This window comes from Salmo salar, chromosome ssa24 (assembly GCF_905237065.1).
Source record: "Salmo salar chromosome ssa24, Ssal_v3.1, whole genome shotgun sequence".
Lineage (NCBI taxonomy): Eukaryota > Metazoa > Chordata > Actinopteri > Salmoniformes > Salmonidae > Salmo > Salmo salar.
In genome coordinates, this window is record NC_059465.1 from 35678010 (window position 1) to 35698582 (window position 20573).

At 43.3% G+C, this 20573-nt stretch overlaps 1 protein-coding gene across 1 annotated transcript in view; it reads left to right on the forward strand.

Moving 5' to 3' along the window:
• The first annotated feature begins 262 nt into the window (after positions 1–262).
• Positions 263–20573, forward strand: part of si:dkey-40c11.2 (drebrin-like protein B) — a 61759-nt gene continuing 41448 nt past the window's right edge. The window contains exon 1 of the mRNA XM_014172445.2: positions 263–646. Coding sequence (XP_014027920.1) covers positions 561–646 — 86 coding nt within the window. The 5' untranslated portion in view covers positions 263–560. The remainder of the gene's footprint in view (positions 647–20573) is intronic.

Genomic DNA, 20573 nt, shown 5'->3' on the forward strand with positions numbered 1-20573 from the left:
TAATGGCGGGAATGGTGCAAATGGAATGGCATCAAACACCTGGAAACCATGTATTTGTTGTATTTGATACTGACTCCAGTCATTACCACGAGCCTGTCCTCCCCAATTAGGGTGCCACCATCCTCTGTGGTGTGTGTTTCCCCCCAAAATTGTGTACGTTGAAGAGACTTTGAGGTACAGTTTGCTCCGTTTTGTGGGTGTGCCAGGGTGTGGCTAGAAGCAATGGCTGACGTATTTAAAAGCTAGAGGTGCATTTCGAAGCCACAACCCCGTTTTTTAACTGGTCGTTCACCAGGCTACAGCACCGTTTCCGTTCAGTTGAACGTTCTATTACGTTTTTATGTACTGAACGCAGCCCTACATAGCCTGCTGGCGGACCTTCACCTTCTTCTCCACTTGGTTCTTCCACTACTTTGCATGAGATAAGCCTACAGATCGTTCTCCTGGCAGTGAATGCGCGTTAGTGTTTCAGTGTGACCGTTTATGCGGGTAAGTTTCTAGTGCAATTGGCTAAGTGAAGAAATCTTCGGGAGTGGATTGTGGAAAACTTCTGCATCACTATGCGAGCGATTAACCTCGATACCTACAGCCTGTCACTGCTTACGGCAAAAGAGGACATTCTCAACCCCCGCTCATCAACCAACTGGTAAAGCTCTTTATTTCCCGCTGAGTGCCTGAATGTCTTTGCATGTTCTATTTAGTGAGCGTTGCTCTTTTCAGAATTTCATGTCACTTAACTGTCATAAGAACGTTTCTAAATTATATTTGGATGGTTTAAAAATAGCCTACCCCTTCATTCTGCCCTGCGTGTTTTCGCGTTTACAAGAAGAGGGTGTTGTGTAATTCAAATTTGATTTAATTTTGGTTCCAGGAGTGCAAAGGTTATGGAGGTGGTCAAAGTACAAAAATAAAATGGGCTGTAGGTGTGTCTGTAGGCTATGTATAGTGGCAGACCGGCAGTTATAGTCAGGGCAATTCAGCTGGCTCAGTTAGTGTAGGTAGCCTACCTCACGACCAACACAGGAGGACAGACAGGTGGTGTGGAGCATTAGTTCGTGTACCAAACTGTTCAGTAGTGTGTGATTGCGGCCTGCAATTCGAGGCGTTCCTGCATGTGGGCATTCCTGCATCTGAAGGAACGCCCACCCTTTGAGCATCCCATTGGGTCCTGCATGAACGCCCCCCCTCCAGCATGCCATCGTCCTGCTTGCGTGACAGTTTCCATATTCTGGATTTCTCCTGATTGTTGATGCCATTCAAATATGGGCCAAAAGGCAAATAAAGTATTATCTGAGTTTTATGGGGGCGAAGTACACTGTCTACCGGTGTCCCAGCTAGCTAGCCACCGCCTGCTGTCTACCTGTTTTCCAGCTAGCTAGCCACCGCCTGCTGTCTACCTGTGTCCCAGCTAGCTAGCCACCGCCTGCTGTCTACCTGTGTCCCAGCTAGCTAGCCACCGCCTGCTGGCTACCTGTGTCCCAGCTAGCTAGCCACCGCCTGCTATCTACCTGTGTCCCAGCTAGCTAGCCACCGCCTGCTATCTACCTGTGTCCCAGCTAGCTAGCCACCGCCTGCTGTCTACCTGTGTCCCAGCTACCTAGCTGGCCACCGCCTGCTGTCTACCTGTGTCCCAGCTACCTAGCTGGCCACCGCCTGCTGTCTACCTGTGTCCCAGCTAGCTGGCCACCGCCTGCTGTCTACCTGTGTCCCAGCTAGCTAGCCACCGCCTGCTATCTACCTGTGTCCCAGCTAGCTAGCCACCGCCTGCTGTCTACCTGTGTCCCAGCTAGCTGGCCACCGCCTGCTGTCTACCTGTGTCCCAGCTAGCTGGCCACCGCCTGCTGTCTACCTGTGTCCCAGCTAGCTAGCCACCGCCTGCTGTCTACCTGTGTCCCAGCTAGCTAGCCAACGCCTGCTGTCTACCTGTGTCCCAGCTAGCTAGCCACCGCCTGCTGTCTACCTGTGTCCCAGCTAGCTAGCTACCAGTGTTGCCCCCGCCTGCTGTGTACCGGTGTCCCAGGTAGGACACAGTGTCCTTCACTCCCGCGTGCTGAATTGTGGGCCATAATTACACCTTTCTCACACTGTTGGCTATCTACCTGTGTGGCACATGGTTCGACTCAAACACCTGGCTTGCGCGCTGCTGCTGGCCTGGCGTGCAGTGTCTCCGCTATTCTCCAGGGCTCTTTGGCTTTATTCTTTGCTCAGCTCAGGTTTCTGCCAATATGGTGATATTTGTGTAATTTAACACTACGGAAAGGTTATCAAAGTTGGACAAAGTAATGGAAACCCTTCAGTAAATGAGGGATACAAAGTATATTGAAAGCAGGTGCTGCAATACAGGTGTGGTTCCTGAGTTAATTAAGCAATTAACATCCCATCATGCTTAGGGTCATGTATACAAATGCTCAGTTGCACATGATTTTGTCTACCATGGCTAGAAGAAGAGATCTCAGTGACTTGGAAAGAGGGGTCTCAAAGGAGCATAGGGGGCGTAAAGTGTGTGTGTGTGTGTGTGTGTGTGTGTGTGTGTGTGTGTGTGTGTGTGTGTGTGTGTGTGTGTGTGTGTGTGTGTGTGTGTGTGTGTGTGTGTGTGTGTGTGTGTGTGTGTGTGTGTGTGTGTGTGTGTGTGTGTGTGTGTGTGTGTGTGTGTGTGTGTGTGTGTGTGTGTGTGTGTGTCGTTCACCAGATCTCAATCCAATTGAACACTTATGGGAGATTCTGGAGAGGTGGCTGAGACAATGTTTTCCACCACCATCAACAAAACACCAAATTATGGAATTTCTCGTGGAAGAATGATGTCGCATGCCTCTATAATAATTCCAGACACTTGTAGAATATATTCCAAGGTTAATTTAACTGTTTTGACGGCTTGTGGTGGCCCAATGCCCTATGAAAACACTTTATGTTGGTGTTTCCTTTATTTTTTGCCTACATAGCTTCGCTCATGAATTCCTTTGGTAATATTTGTCAACTGCAAATCCACTTTGATGGACCAACTTCCATGTCTTTGAACCCTGTGCTGAGATTCCAAAGAGACACACATCTAGGACACCTTCAATTATGCTCAATTAGTGCCCTGTTTCTCTGCCGAACTTCTGAATGTGTGTGTTCTCTTGGTTCTGTTGACGTGATCCCACACAATTAGAGATAATAAAGCTATGTCGCCATGGTGATGTCATGACTTGTGTGGTCCGCTTTGTGGTTAACCACCCATCTACCAACCATCCAAGGTTATGTAACCTAGTTGATGTACTTTCCAACAAACTGTTATAGGTCCTATGTTGTAAAAGTGTCATATGAAGATGTTGATAATCAATGAATGCATAATAACTGCTCTATTGATTAAGAAACCTCTTAAAACTAACTCAAATGTTATCCATATTACTCTCTGGACACGCTCAGCTGACATAAGAGTGATTTCTCAAATATTTTATTAAAAAAGTATCCCTCCAACAAAGAGTAGCCAGACAGAGAAACGTGCAGAAGCATGGAAGTGAACCTGACACTCAGCTTGGTGTTTTCCCCTCTCATGACTTGGCAGCTCCGTTGTCATGGTGACTTATCCATCCTGTATAAACAGTGTTTCTCTCTCTCTCTCTCTCTCTCTCTCTCTCTCTCTCTCTCGCTCTCTCATACACGCACACAGAGAGGAAACCCACTCTAAAAGGCTGAATAACATTCTCTGCAAACTGTCTGGCTGGACTGAATTGTGAAGTGGGTGTTGCAATGACATCATAATTCCTGTGTGAGAGAGAGACAGAGTAGGGGGTAGACTAGAGGATTGTGAGTTGGGGAGAGGGCTGTTCTTTACCCTGTCCTCCCACACATACAGCATGTTGGCCTTGAGATCTGTGTTATCTAATGGCCTTGTGAATGGGAAACAGCCCCTGTGAGGTAAGGCCCCTAGGAATAGGGAGGCTGACTATTCAACAACACCGCTCCAGAGGTCTCTCCCAGTTCCCTTCAATGACTGCAGACGTTAGACTGTTTCACACACAGCCTCCAATCTGCAGTATGTGGTGTGTGTGTGAAGCAGTAGTCTGAATTACATCAACATACATCCTACTGCGTTCAATTTTCAAACCAGATATTTACTGTATGTCCAAAGACACACGTGGTGATACACAAAGTTGCAAATGGAAATTGTTGAAGTAAGCTGTCAAACGTACACTGTATTATCTCATACATTGTGTTCTGCTTTGTAACCTCACAGGTAACTTTCATAAAAGTACAGCTACAGATTATTTTAGCTACAGTAGACGGAGGGCTGAAAAATCCCCCTTTCTCACTTTTCATGACTCCAGAAAATACCTCAGTCAGTAGCCATGCTAATGGTGGTCAAAGGCAGACACACTGTCATTTACTGTCTGTCCAACAGGACTGGGCACTGGGAAGTTGAGGAATATTTCAAGATCGAAATGTCATTTCTCTGCCGTAGTTTAACAGTTTTTTTGTGTACTTTGTCAGGCATGCAACATGCATGGGCAGAAGTGTTTAATGCCTACCATTTAGACTGAGTATTGTTGTACCAATCCAGTAAACCATATGAAAACAGAGAGGAATATACGCAGTGAGGCTCTACAAATGTTTTATCAGACTGAAACTTTACAGCTCTTGCTCTGCACATTATCTCATAGGATTCATATTGAGCTCAATAGGAGTGTGACTCCTATTCATCATCAGTGTTGGGTGTGGGCTGTGGGCTGTATCTAACCATCTCTGGGACCTGGTGGCTTGGAACACTGTCAGACACACCTTGTTCTCCCCACTGCTCTTGGCAGACTGTGTGTTGACTGTGGGTGGGGGAGCATTTTTACAATTAGTTCTGACTCATTGCAAAGATTTGACCACTGCTGATTTGGATGGTGATAAGGTACACATTCAATTCCTTCCCAAACGTTCCAAAATAACCTTGTTGATTTTTTTTTTGTGTGATAGTGTTTTCAAAAGAATAAGTGGGATGTTTCCTTCCAAAGTAAAGATGAGATGTTTGTGAGAAGTTGCAGTGATTTTGTGTATTTTCTATTATATTGTGTTAAAAGGGTCACAGCCGTCCAAGGAAGATTGCACAATATGTGAGCTGTGGTGTATCCAATCATTTGTTGTGTTTGGTGTTCTCACACACACACACACACACACACACACACACACACACACACACACACACACACACACACACACACACACACACTTTGGTCTGAGTCCAGCGTGACACACTCCCTGTTCCAAGGGAGATGTTTTTGAAATGACGTCTTGTTAGCAACAGGCAAGGACAACTCCTTACTGATCTGTCAATGTATTCATTTCACACACTTTGACTCTCACAATGGAAGAACAAGAAATGCCACTGACCTTTGTCACCAAAAGTCTCGGTAGTAGGGAGGGAACTCATAATTCAGTCTTTGGCTATATAGGAGTATTATTAAGGACCTAATAGTTGAATGAAATGCTTGAATGAACAAGTCCTGTACCTTTGGGAACCCTCCAGTTCTCTCTCCTCTTCCACTCTCTTCTTTAGCATATTATTTCCCTATGATGTTGCTTAACCTGTTTAATTTAATACTTTGTTAAACTGTGTATCCCCGTCCGGTGGATTAGAGGGTATGGGAATTGAATGCTATAATGCAGTTGATCTAAGCCATTAAACAACCCACTGAGTCAACCCCCCCCCCCCCCCCTCCTGTCCTTTCTGTCTGTCACAGTAAGGCCTTTGATGTTGTGTGAGAGGACTCAAACCTGTGTGTGTGTTTGTGTGTGTGTGTGTGTGTGTGATTGGCAAACCAAGGCGTGTGCTCTGGTCACAGTCAAACATGAGTGAACCTAAACGACCGCTAACTATCTGGCTGCTATTTCCAGTGGGGCAATTCCATGGTAACGGAATTACGCTTTGACTCTGTTTTTTTTCACTTTAAAATATATGCCAAACAAAAACAATTGATTTCAAAGTTTAGTAAACAACAAGGACTACTTTGAACAATTTCCACAGAAACATTTACAAAAACTAATTTAGTGGAAGAACTGTGCAGATGCAAACTTTGGTGATGGAATTAGAGTCAAATCTCCCTCAGGGATTTTATGCGACCACATTTTCCAAAAACTCTTCAATATCAGCTCCGAATTAAGGTTCAGAGATGTCTGCAGAAAGAATTGGGTGTCAGCTATGACATGACACATTGAGTTTGGTTATTAAACTACAGGAAGTTAAGTAGATTTACACCCAGTAACGGAATTACATCATGGCTCCCTGATCTGTACTACACAGAAATACATAATATAAATGTTGTTCTTTGACATCACAGCGCAGCAGAGCACAGTACATTCCAGTATAATACAGAACATTACAACAGAATACAATATACTGTACTAAACTCTTACTTTTCTTTACTGTATTGTAGAGTACTGTACTTCTATATTGTATTGGACTATACTGTGCTCTACTCACTATACAGTACTGTACTCAGTACTTTACTATATTGAACTGTTCTCTACTCAATGTACAGTACTGTACTCAGTACTTTACTATATTGTACTGTGCTCTACTCACTATACAGTACTGTACTCAGTACTTTACTATATTGTACTGTGCTCTACTCACTATACAGTACTGTACTCAGTACTTTACTATATTGAACTGTGCTCTACTCAATGTACAGTACTGTACTCAGTACTTTACTATATTGTACTGTGCTCTACTCACTATACTGTACTCAGTACTTTACTATATTGAACTGTGCTCTACTCACTATACAGTACTGTACTCAGTACTTTACTATATTGAACTGTGCTCTACTCAATGTACAGTACTGTAGTCAGTACTTTACTATATTGAACTGTGCTCTACTCAATGTACAGTACTGTACTCAGTACTTTACTATATTGTACTGTGCTCTACTCACTGTACTCAGTACTGTACTCAGTACTTTACTATATTGTACTGTGCTCTACTCACTATACAGTACTGTACTCAGTACTTTACTATATTGAACTGTGCTCTACTCAATGTACAGTACTGTACTCAGTACTTTACTATATTGTACTGTGCTCTACTCACTATACTGTACTCAGTACTTTACTATATTGAACTGTGCTCTACTCACTATACAGTACTGTACTCAGTACTTTACTATATTGAACTGTGCTCTACTCAATGTACAGTACTGTAGTCAGTACTTTACTATATTGAACTGTGCTCTACTCAATGTACAGTACTGTACTCAGTACTTTACTATATTGTACTGTGCTCTACTCACTGTACTCAGTACTGTACTCTACTGTGCTACGTTCTCTACTGTGCTATCCAAACTTGTGAAACATATGTCTATGATAGGTTCAGATTTGTTCCAGTCAGTCTGTGGATGTTAACATCAAGGCCAGGGTGGACTGACCAAATTTCAACTACTTTTCAACGTCCATAGACGTTCAGTGTCGATCAGTGGGTGAGGATGCTGGTTACAGAAATGGAAAGAGCGGGGGCTCATGGGTAGGTGTCAGAGAGAGCTGGGAGAGGTGACATTAACTGAGAGTGAGGGGTTGTTCAGACTGTGTTAACACTCATGGTTTGACCACCAGATGAAAGAAAGAGATATAAAACAGTTATGAGCTGAACATAACAGTATGCTGGTGGAAGGGAGAACAGTACCAGGTGACCCAACTGTGGTTCATGACTATTATGATTTCCCATTGAAGCCAAATCAGTTGCAGTAATTCCATTAAGGATTTTTTTGGTAATTCCAAATTGGTAACAGAATTACGAGTTTGAATCACTTAATTCATAAGTAAAATTGATATCAGTAAAATCACTATAACTAATATGATAGGTCTACCATTACTTGTTACTTCTGGGAACTTTCATTATCCTTCCTCCTCCTGAGGAAGAGAAATTAGAAAATATCTTCAAGATATATGGGTTGTTGGTATTAGAATTACAAGGCAGTGTTTCTTAAACTTACAGAAGGTAAACAATTTCTCCAAAACTAAATAGAAGTGTTGATATTTGTTGTCATGGGTCTTTACGTCAACATTATTGTGTTTTTATGTATTTCTTGTTTTTTTTAAATCCAGAAATCAAAGACTTAACTTGTGCCAACTTATTAAGATGGAAAATGGTTGGGAAATGTATCTGACTTAATTTCCCCAAAATATAGGCACTTAGCTTTCATTTTACATCCAATTTGATATACTCTTATGAACTTCACATGTTGGTGCTCATGGGTTCTTTTACATGGAAATGCCCAGTTATCCCAATGTCTGAGTCACTGAGAGCTTAAAGTATCATTGCTGCTTATCACTCTCTCTCTCACACACACACACACACACACACACACACACACACACACACACACACATATCCAGGGAGTCTCTAGCTGTGCTGACTCACGGTTACACACCAGATTCCCACGGTGGGATGGATCCTGGAGATAAGATTGAACCCATCTATAAATTAAGCTAACACTTGAAGGCCAGTCCTCATGGACAGGTGTCCAGACCTCATTCCTTGATTAGTTAGTTATTATTCCACTCATCAGAAGTGGGGGATTATGTCTTTCTTCACTGTACTGAATGTGTATACGGATGGGTGGAAAAGAGGCTGGAGAGAATGGGGGCTTGCTCAATAGACAGTCAGAAAGAGATGGGGATGTCATACAGACGTATGCATGAGCTGGCATGAGCTGCTCTGCCCCCTACTTTCCCAGGGGATGCCCTGCTCTGCCCCCTACTTTCCCAGGGGATGAGCTAGCTCGCTGGCATCCAGATATGTGGGTGGTAGGTTGATGCTGCTGATGAGGGTGCTGTTTAAGTCGGTTTTGAAACTGAAGAGATGTTCATCTTTAAACAACTGCCTACTGCTCTCCTAAACACTGTATGTGTGTCGGGTAATTTCAGGTCTGGCACGATGAGACATGACTCTTATACAACCAGAGCGTGTGTGTGTGTTTTATTGTGTGTGACTCATACCAACATATTTATCCTTCAAACCAATTGTCCTTAATCCAGATTTCCTCTAGAAAGTGTTTCCAATGGAACTACAATCCCTTTGTAACCCAGTGATGTTGAGCACAACAAAACATTATTGTTTTCTAGTGATCCTAGATAAAGCGATTTGGACTCTCAAATGGAAACCTAGCCTCTTGTCTTTGTTGAGCGACACAATAGTACTATACAAATACTATGCAAATAGAACTGAATGGAATTGGGTTGAATTTTCCCGATCCTACCTACTGTCCCGCAGTGCAATGTGTTATACAGTACAAGGGGTGTTTCAGGCAGCTGTTGAAAGCAGCTGTGTGTCTCGCTAAACATAGGCTGATCTAGAGTCAGTGTGAGACGTGTGTCAGGGCTCGGCCCTCCTGTCTAAGCTAGACAGAGCATGACATCACTGTCCATATGCTTTAGTCAACAAGTGCAGTGCCTTCAGAAAGTAATCATACCCATTGACTTAATTCACATTTTGTTGTGTTACAGCCTGAATTCAAAATAGGTTAAATTGGGGTGGGGGGGTCAATACTTTGTAGAAGCACCTTTAGCAGCGATTACAGCTGTGAGTCTTTTGGGGTAAGTCTCTAAGAGCTTTCCACACTTGGATTGTGTAACATTTGCACATTATTCTTTTTTAAATTCTTCAAGCTCTGTCAAATTGGTTGTTGATCATTGCTAGACAACCACTTTCAGGCCTTGCCATAGATTTTCAAGTAGAAAACTCTAACTCAACCACTCAGGAACATTCACTGTCTTCTTGGTAGGCAACTCCAGTGTAGATTTGGCCTTGTTTTAGGTTATTGTCTTGCTGAAAGGTGAATTCATCTCCCAGTGTCTGTTGGAAAGCAGACTGAACCTGGTTTTCCTCTAGGATTTTGGCTGTGCTTAGCTCCATTCACTTTATTTTCCTAAAAAACTCTCCAGTCCTTAACAATTACAAGAATACCCATAACATGATGTAGCTACAACTATGCTTGAAAATATGGAGAGTGGCACTCAGTAATGTGTTGCAATGGATTTGCCCCAAACATAACACTTCACATTTTTTGCATTATTACTTTAGTGCCTTGTTGCTAACAGGATGCATGTTTTGGAATATTTGTATTCTGTACAGGCTTCCTTCTTTTCACTCTTTGAATTAGGTTAGTATTGTGGAGTATTGTAGAGTAACTACAATGTTGTTGATCCATCCTCAGTCTCCTATCACAGCCATTAAACTCTGTAACTTTTTTAAAGTCACCATTGGCCTCCTGGTGAAATCACTGAGTGGTTTCTTTCCTCTCCCACAACTGAGTTAGGAAGGATGCCTGTATCTTTGTAGTGACTGGGTGTATTAATGCACCATCCAAAGTGTAATTAATAACTTTACCATGCTCAAAGGGATATTCAATGTCAGATTTTTTTTTACCCATCTACCAATAGGTGACCTTCTTTGTGAGGTATTGGAAAACCTCCCTGGTCTTTTGTGGTTGAATCTGTTTGAAATTCACTGCTTGACGGAGGGATCTTACAGATAATTGTATGTTTGGGGTACAGAGATGAGGTAGTCATTCAAAAATCACGTTAAACACTATTGTCGCACACAGTGACTTGTTAAGCACATATTTACTCCTTTATTAAGGCTTGCCATAACAAAGGAGTTGAAAACTTATTGACTCAAGACATTTCAGCTTTTAATTTTTATGAATTTGTAAAACTATCGAAAAACACAATTCCACTTTGACATTATGCGGTATTATGGGTAGGCCAGTTACAAACAAAATCTAAATTTGTATTAATTTTAAATTCAGGCTGTAACAAAATGCAAAATGTGGAAAAAGTCAAGGGCTCTGAATACTTTCTGAAGGCACAGTACATAGACACGCATGCTTGTACCAACGCACACACACACACACACACACACACGGCCTCCATCCACTTCTCTTGTGGGAATGGAAACACTGTATAATGCCATAAAGCAGACTGCATTTCCACTGTGCTGCTGGGCAATACCACGGTAACAGAATTACGCTTTGACTCATATTTTTCACTTTAAAATGTATGCCAAACAAAAACCGTTGACTTCAAAGTTGAATAAACCATACAACTCTATACACAATGACTACTTCTAACAATTTACACACAAACACATTTATTGGAAGAATTATGCAGATGCAAAGTTGGTTACAGAATTCTTGTAAAATCTCCCTCAGGGTTTTATGCGACCATGTTTTCCCAAAACTCTGTTAACTCTCTGCTCTTATTTAAGATTGAACGATGTCTGCAGAAAGAATGGGGTGTCAGCTATGACCTGACGCCTTGAGTTGGAAGGAATATCTATTGGTTATTGGACTACAGTAGGTGAAGTGGATTTACATCCAGTAACAAAATTGTGGTAACAGAATTACGACACAGGTTCCTGATCTGTACTATACAGGAATGCATAATTATGAATATCATTCTCTTCATGGTGGTATATTCTGAATACTGGAGGTACACAAAGGTAGAAATTTGCAATATCCTTCTTTTGCATATTTGGGTATTATTCTACACTCTGGCTATTATCCTAAAGAACTCTGCCCCCAGTAAAGTAGATCTGTTCAGTAAAGTACAGGGCTCCTGAGTGGTGCATTGGTCTAAGGCACTGAATCTCAGTGCTAGAGGCGTCACTACAGACCCTGGTTCAATTCCAGGCTGTATCACAACCGGCTGTGATTGGGAGTCCCATAGGGCGGCACACAATTGGCCCAGCGTCGTCCGGGTTAGGATTTGGCCGGGGTAGGCCGTCATTGTAAATAATAATTTGTTGTTAACCGACTTGCCTAGTTAAAATAAAATAAAAATAAATTCCATGGAGGGTCTAGTGTCTGCTCGTTTTTCTTTTTCCTTTCAATTAAGACCTAGACAACCAGGTGAGGGGAGTTCCTTACTAATTAGTGACCTTAATTCATCAAGTACAAGGGAGGATGAAAACCCACAGACACTCAGCCTTCCATGGAATGAGTTTGCCACGTGGGTTGGAACAACAGGGAAGCAGTATTTCTGACTCAAGCGATTTAGTGAAGATCCACTATCACACACATTCAACACCACTCTGAGTCTGACGTGTGACTGACAAGACTTGTGTCTGATAATGATTGTAGTTCCGAAAAGAAGATAAATAAACTTAGGCTGTAGTACTGATAAGCATGACATGCAAGTACAAGCTAGTATAGACAGCACTGTAGAGTAAGGCCTGTAGCATAACATGGACTAAACAGGTTCAATAAGCTAGGGGTCTTGTACATAAGCAATGCAGGAATGTAGAAATGTCTACAGAATATAACCAGCATAGCATGAACGATTATACACAGGTGACAGAAATAGCTTAGCACCATGAAAGAGAAATGCTAACAAATGGCTAATTGCTAATAGGCATGCTAAATACCAATGCATTCTGAATGACAAACGCTAATGATAGCGGGAGCATGAGCTAGCTAACAAGCTCAACATAAATGGTAATTACAAACAACAATAGGGCTCCGAAAACAACAAGACATCTTAAGGAACTTACTTTTAGATGCACAATAAAACATCAGAACAGCAAATGTATTGTGACCACAGGAGCAAAAGTATTTATTAGGAGGGAAAACATGAAATGCTGTCAAGATGGTGAAAGCACGTTTTCTGACTGAAAGTATCTTTCTGACATCTGCCCTGCTCGTGCTGGGGTCCTACACTGAACTTCCCAGGAATACTGATTGCTGATAGGCTAACATAATACTGACTGGCATAACCTTGACCAATAAGAACTAAAGGAAAGTTGGGGTCTTATAAATAGGAGGCTGAGGTGAAGTCTTTTTCTCTTGGCTTTCATTTGACACCCAATTTGCTCCTATGAACTTTGCGTATTGGTGCTCATGGCTCCTTTTAGATGGAAATGCCCTGCTGCTGCTGCTGCATGAGCTGAGGCTCAGTGTGGAAATGATGCTCGTACAGTCAAGCCTCAGCCAGACCTCTGGAAAAGGATAATCTCCTGGAGATATTTCTGCTGCTCTGACTCAAAGCGACAGGATTCCAGTCCAGATATGACTTGAAAAGTTGATCACCGCTGCTGACTCAAATCCTTCTTTTGTTAGCCAGTTGCTGAATGAGGCCTTTAGTGTTTTGTGTCAGTGAGCTAACCCACATTACATAACATTGACACATGATGAGCCAGAGTGAAGACTTTGACAGGAGTGACGTGAGGGGTTCTAGCTGGGGTTCTAGCTGAGACGGGGTGTGTGAAACTTGGAACGTCTCCTTCTTGTATTCCGGAGTGTTTACTTGACTGGAGTGTTCTTTGTGCTTGTGCCAAACCAGAGCTAGCACCATTTGACAGCATTTAATCTCTCCACAATGTTTGATGGATAATACCTATGATGTTCAATAATTATAGTGTTATGAAATCATCAGGCACACCCCTCTACTTCTCCCTCCCTCTCTATCTCCCTCTTCACTTTTCTCGGCAGTCTGACAGTGTTTAGTAGCGTCAGAGCTGAGTATGATAACGTGCTAAGTGATTTAGCGCTGTAGTGGTAACAAAACAGACAGTGATACAATAACAATTTGAGGGCTGGCTGGCTAGCTAACTGTGTGTTTCTGTGGGAGCCTTGGCTTTACACTGGGACACTAAGTTTGTCTTTTCTGTCTTTTTTGTTCTTAGGGGGGCTTGAGCGCCATTGTCATGGCAGCCCTGCTGGAAGGGCCAAGGTTATTGTTTGTTTAGTTGAGTGAGTGAGTGAGTAGAAGGGAATAGATGAGAGAGTGATTGATTTAGTGTATAAAATGGAAGGAGGCCTGTGTGAGTGTGTGCGTGCAGGAATCCTGGACAAAATGTCAGAGGTGTCCCAGAGAAGTGCTACTTTAGAGGGGCCTGTCTGGCCATCAGTCACTCGCTTCCCCCCCATGCTGTCCCATCATCAGCTGTAGAGAGGGTGACCAGTACCCCCCTCTGAATACACCGTACCCTCTCCCTGCAACCCCATAGCCTCTTCCCTATCCCTATCTGTAAACAGCAGCATGCAACCCCTGTATGCACTTTGACCCCTCTCAACCTATGGCTGTAGTGCTTGTTTGAATCTCCAGAGCTCCTTAGCAGTAAGCATCCCCCAGAGTGTTGTCTAGCCCCCCCCCCTCTCTCCCCTGAACACACCCCTATATGGGCCCCAAATAGTACACTCCTATCATAATAGTACACTCCTATCATAATAGTACACTCCTATCATAATAGTACACTCCTATCATAATAGTACACTCCTATCATAATAGTACACTCCTATCATAATCAGCACCTGGAGTATAGGGCTGTTCCTCTGAGCAGTTTGGCTGCAGCGCTGTACTGTACAAACAGGCAACATGCTCTATTGATGTACATTGTGAACAGAACTCAGCAATCTTACTCTAGGCCCAGTGTGGGCTGTAGACTGTCAATTCACAACATCAGTAGGCCTTTCACTCACGTTTTGGGGGTGATCTGTGATTAGCTCAGGTAAATTAGTGGAGATATTTCATTAGAGCGAGAGAAAGAATTGTATATGGTCTGTCTATTGGGTGAAAATACAGAATAGCTATATGTCAAATAATAGATCGCTATTCATTATAGTGAATTCCATCTATAGTTGCCCTGTAGTGTTGATTCCATATAAACATGGCAGCATCCCAAATGGTACCCTGTAGTGCACTACTTTACATACTAATCCTATGGGCCCTGGTCAAAGGTAGTGCACTACATAGGAAATCGGATGTAATTTGGGATGCTGGTCTGGTCCTCCTGTCATCACCTCCTGTTAACTGATACATACACCCTTAACATGGACAACGCTGGATGGTGGCTAGGAAACACTTTTCTATTGGGCTGCATTTTTCTCAGCAGCGTGAGGATGAGTGTTCAGTGCGATACGGCTCCGTTTCCACCATTAGAAGCTAAAGTTCTTTTGGGATTACTAACCACTACCTGCGCAGGAGATTTACTGTTGTCCTTTCAACAATCCACTCCATTCAGAGCACCCAGTCCATGACATTACAATGTTTAACTAGAGCTCAACTCTTCATGATAGTCTTGGTTTCAATTCAGATTAGAGATTCTATTTTGTGCCAGATTTAGATAATCTGACAGGTAAAGAAAACGGGGTGTTTATTATGAGGGACCCCTTCCCTTCTCTCCTCTTCTCTCCTCTTCTCTCCCCTCCTTTCCTCCTTCACCTCTCATTCTCCACTCCTCTCCTTTCCTCCTTCTCCTCCTCTTCACTCTTCTCATTTCCCCCTCTCCTTCCTTCTCTCTTTTCCTTCTTCTCCTTCCCTCCTCTCCTCCCATTTCCTCCTGCTCCTCTCCTTTCCTCCTGCTCCTCTCCTTTCCTCCTGCTATTCTCCTTTCCTTTACTCCTTCTCCTCTCCTGTCCTTTCCTCCTCCTCTCCTTTCCTCCTTCTTTCCTCCTTCTCTCCATCTCCTGTCCTTTCCTCCTCCTCTCCTTTCCTCCTTCTTTCCTCCTTCTCTCCATCTCCTTTCCTCCTTCTCCTTTCCTTTCCTCATTCTCCTTTCCTCCTCTCCTATCCTCTCATTTCATCTTTCTCCTTTCCTTTCCTCCTTCTCTCCACTCCTCTCTTTTTCTCCTTCTTTCTCCAGTCTCCTCTTTCTCATCTTGTTCAGTACAGTTTTTTCCGTCTCGCGGATCCTTGGCAGAGATATTTATTTATTTGTTTATTTGGATCATCATGTTTTCAGGCTCTCTGGCTCTAGGTTCTGCTGAGAGCCGACATTTCCATTCCTCCCCTCGACATTCCATCTGCTCTCCCAAAGCCATTCTTTATTTGAAACTTTTTTCTATCCCCTTCCCGTATCTCTTTCTTCTTGGCCATGGGCATTTTCATCAAAAAGAACCAATGAGCACCAACATGTGAAGTTCGTAAGAGCATATCAAATTGGGTATCAAATGAAAGCTAAGAGTATACATTTATTTATTTTATTATATATATACACACACACTACATGATCAAAAGTATGTTGACACCTGCTTGTCAAATATCTCATTTCAAAATCATGGGCATTAATGTGGAGTTGGTCCCCCTTTGCTGCTATAACAGCCTCCACTCTTCTGGGAAGGCTTTCCACTTGATGTTGGAACATTGCTGCGGGGACTTGCTTCCAAGCAGCCATTAGAGCATTGGTGAGGTTGGGCACTGATGTTGGACGATTAGGCCTGGCTAGCAGTCGGCGTTCCAATTCATCCCAAAGGTGTTCGATGAGGTTGAGGTCAGGGCTTTGTGCAGGCCAGTCAAGTTCTTCCACACCGATCTCAACAAATCATTTTTGTTTGGACCTCGCTTTTTGCATGCGGGCATTGTCATGCTGAAACAGCAAAGAGCCTTCCCCAAACTGTTGCCACAAAGTTGGAAGCACAGAATCGTCTAGAATGTCATTGTATGCTGTAGCGTTAAGGTTTCCCTTCACTGGAACTAAGGGGCCTAGCCCGAACCATGAAAAACATCCCCAGATCATTATTCCTCCTCTTTACAGTTGGCACTATGCATTGGGGCAGGTAGCATTTTGGCATCCACCAAACTCAGATTCGTCCGTCGGACTGCCAGATGGTGAAGCGTGATTCATCACTCCAGAGAATGTGTTTCCACTGCTCCAGAGTCCAATGGTGGTGAGCTTTACACCACTTCAGCCGACGCTTGGCGTTGCGCATGGTGATCTTAGGCTTGTGTGTGGCTGCTCGACCATGGAAACCCATTTCATGAAGCTCCCGACTAACAGTTATTGTGCTGACGTTGCTTCCAGAGGCAGTTTGGAACTCGTTAGTGAGTGTTGCAACCGAGGACAAACAATGTTTACGCGCTTCAGCACACAGCTGTCCCGTTCTGTGAGCTAATTTTAATTTTTTATATATATATATGTATGTATGTATGTATGTATGTATGTATGTATGTATGTATGTATGTATATATATATATATTTAACCAGGTTGTTGAGAACAAGTTCTCATTTGCAACTGCGACCTGGCCAAGATAAAGCATAGCAATTCGACACATACAACAACACAGAGTTACACATGGAATAAACAAAACATACAGTAGGAAAAAAAATAATAATAATCTATATACAGTGAGTGCAAATGAGGTAAGTTAAGGCAATAAATAGGCCATGGTGGTGAAGTAATTACAATATAGCAATTAAACACTGGAATGATGAATGTGCAAGTAGATACTGGGGTGCAAAGGAGCAAGATAAATAAATAAATAAATAAATATACAGTATGGGGATGAGGTAGATTGGATGGGCTATTTACAGATAAGCTATGTGCAGTGATCTGTGAGCTGCCCTGACAGCTGGTGCTTAAAGCTAGTGAGGGAGATATGAGTCTCAAGCTTCAGAGATTTTTGCAGTTTGTTCCAGTCATTGGCAGCAGAGAACTGGAAGGAAAGACGACCAAAGGAGGAATTGGCTTTGGGGGTGACCAGTGAGATATACCTGCTGGAGCGCGTGCTACGAGTGGATGGTGACCAGTGAGCTGAGATAAGGCGGGGCTTTACCTAGCAGAGACTTGTAGATAACCTGTAGCCAGTGAGTTTGGGGACGAGTATGAAGCGAGGGCCAACCAACGAGAGCGTACAGGTCGCAGTGGTGGGTAGTGTATGGGGCTTTGGTGACAAAACGGATGGCACTGTGATAGACTGCATCCAGTTTGCTGAGTAGAGTGTTGGAGGCTATTTTATAGATGACATCACCGAAGTCGAGGATCGGTAGGATGGACAGTTTTACGAGGGTGAGTTTGGCAGCATGAGTGAAGGATGCTTTGTTGCGATATAGGAAGCCGATTCTAGATTTAATTTTGGATTGGAGATGCTTAATGTGAGTCTGGAAGGAGAGTTTACAGTCTAACCAGACACCCAGGTATTTGTAGTTGTCCACATATTCTAAGTCAGAGCCGTCCAGAGTAGTGATGCTGGACGGGCGAGCAGGTGCGGGCAGTGATCGATTGAATAGCATGCATTTAGTTTTACTTGCATTTTAAGAGCAGTTGGAGGCCACGGAAGGAGAGTTGTATGGCATTGAAGCTCGTCTGGAGGTTAGTTAACACAGTGTCCAAAGAGGGGCCAGAAGTATACAGAATGGTGGCCTACCATGTCGCGGCTGAGCTGTTGTTGCTCCTAGACGTTTCCACTTCACAATAACTTACAGTTGACCGGGGCAGCTCTAGCAGAGCAGAAATGTGACGAACTGACTTGTTGGAAAGGTGGCATCCTATGACGGTCACTGAGCTCTTCAGTAAGGCCATTCTACTGCCAGTGTTTCTCTATGGCGATTGCATGGCTGTGTGGACGATTTTACGGGTGTGGATGAAATAGCCAAATCCAGTAATTTGAAGGAGTGTCCATACTTTTGTGGATGTAATGGGACATTGATAAAAAAACAAGACAGCTGAGGGCATAACGTTGCAACACATCCCTCCCCTTCTTCTTGATGAAACATTTTAAACTATACTCAAGATACATTATCGCCACACATATCTTAGACGCTTTTCACTGACATCCACAACTCAATCAGCTAGACCTATTACCACGGGCACTACACAAATTGTGAGCTTCCCAAATAGGCAGGGGGCCTACACACTTGTCATTGGAAACAATCTACAGCTATTTATAAAAAATAAGAAGCTGATGATCCTCTTTAGTTAAGTCGTGCTCCCTGGTGAATTATTTTGAATGATTTTATTTAGACAGGTGTAATTATATCATTTTGGTGAAACATCAATTTACTTTAGGGGAATCCAGCATCCTGTGCACCCGCTAACTTTCCTTTTCAATTCGCAAAAGGCTGAAACCAGAGATCTATATATATATAATGATGGGATGCTCATGTCTCCATCCTAACAATGGGAGTCGTTGTCCCAATGGTGGGAATGCAGGCGGTAAGCTTAGGTCTGCATATTATGCCCATAAAAACGCATTGTCTTATTTTGGACAGATTTTGTAGAGAGTAAGCCTTCTCGCTTTGCCTCTTCCTCTCTGCTAAAACAATGTCACCAGAGAAAGCATCCTAGCGAGCGAAACAGTGCCCCACTATATGTAGCCCATGTATGTGATGCTGTCTGGCTAGACATAGTATGACATGCCATACAGCATCAGATACATGGTCTTCACATACTGAGACAGAGGGACGCTGTTTCGCTCTGGGCGTCTCGGTCAAATAAAATCAATATTTCAATATTTTATTTGGACAGGTAAGGAGGTACGGTAGGGCGGGCCAGGCCCCCGATAGGTCCTCCCATAACGCCGGACCTGAGTCCTTGTGCATAGTTGTATCGTTTGTTTAAACTTTGAAATCATTGGGTTTTGTTTGAAATACATTTGAAAGTGGAAAAAACAGAGTCAAAGCTGGTCACGTTACCATGGAATTGCCCACATGTCTTTTTGAAGCACTCTGCCTCTTGCCCTTTTTGTCTGTTGATTCTTTTCTCCTCCATTGCCTCTATGTCCTGCTTCTCCATCCCCCTTTTATATCTACAATTCCTTTCCCTTCTCCACAAATACTGTAGCTCTATTGGCCTGTAATGGCTACTCAGGGGAGTCCTCCCTGAGGGGGAGTCCTCCCCAGCAGCCACTGCTCTCTCACTTATGGGGCGGCATAGGCTCCCCCTCTGTTCTTTCTGTATGAACTCACAACCAGTGGGAAAGATGCAGGAAACGCACCATTTCAACTTTAGAGGAGGTCTATTTCCACACAAAGTAAAATTGGAACTTGTCTTGTCACAAATTATCCCAATAATACCAGTGATAAATACGACACTAGGTATTGTGCAGAGTGGACACAGGCTTCAATGTGTGTATTAGTGTGGATGTGTGTATTAGTGTGGACGTGTGTATTAGTGTGTATTAGTGTGTATTAGTGTGGATGTGTGGATGTGTGTATTAGTGTGGATGTGTGTATTAGTGTGGATGTGTGTATTAGTGTGGATGTGTGTGGATGTGTGTATTAGTGTGGATGTGTGTATTAGTGTGTATTAGTGTGGATGTGGCTTGTGTGCAGTAGTCCAGTCTGTCTCCCAGAGTGTTTGGCCACAAACTGTGACGATTAAGACTTGGCAGAGTGTTGTTACAGGGTCAAGGGTACTGTGGCAGGCAGTAACATGTCCACAGTGTTGTTACAGGGTCAAGGGTACTGTGGCAGGCAGTAACATGTCCACAGTGTTGTTACAGGGTCAAGGGTACTGTGGCAGGCAGTAACATGTCCACAGTGTTGTTACAGGGTCAAGGGTACTGTGGCAGGCAGTAACATGTCCACAGTGTTGTTACAGGGTCAAGGGTACTGTGGCAGGCAGTAACATGTCCACAGTGTTGTTACAGGGACAAGGGTACTGTGGCAGGCAGTAACATGTCCACAGTGCAGGGCAGGTCTGTGCCAACTGTCGGAGTGGCTGCATAGTGAAACCTATATGACCAAGCAGCACAATTTCCTCCAGGACAAGGGAAGGACAAGAAAAATAAAACATTATTCAATGCATATTATACACTACAGGTTGGGTGAACTTAGGTCTGGTGAATCAACATTCCTCTGTTTGGATTCACGCAGTCAATTAAAACACAGTAAATTA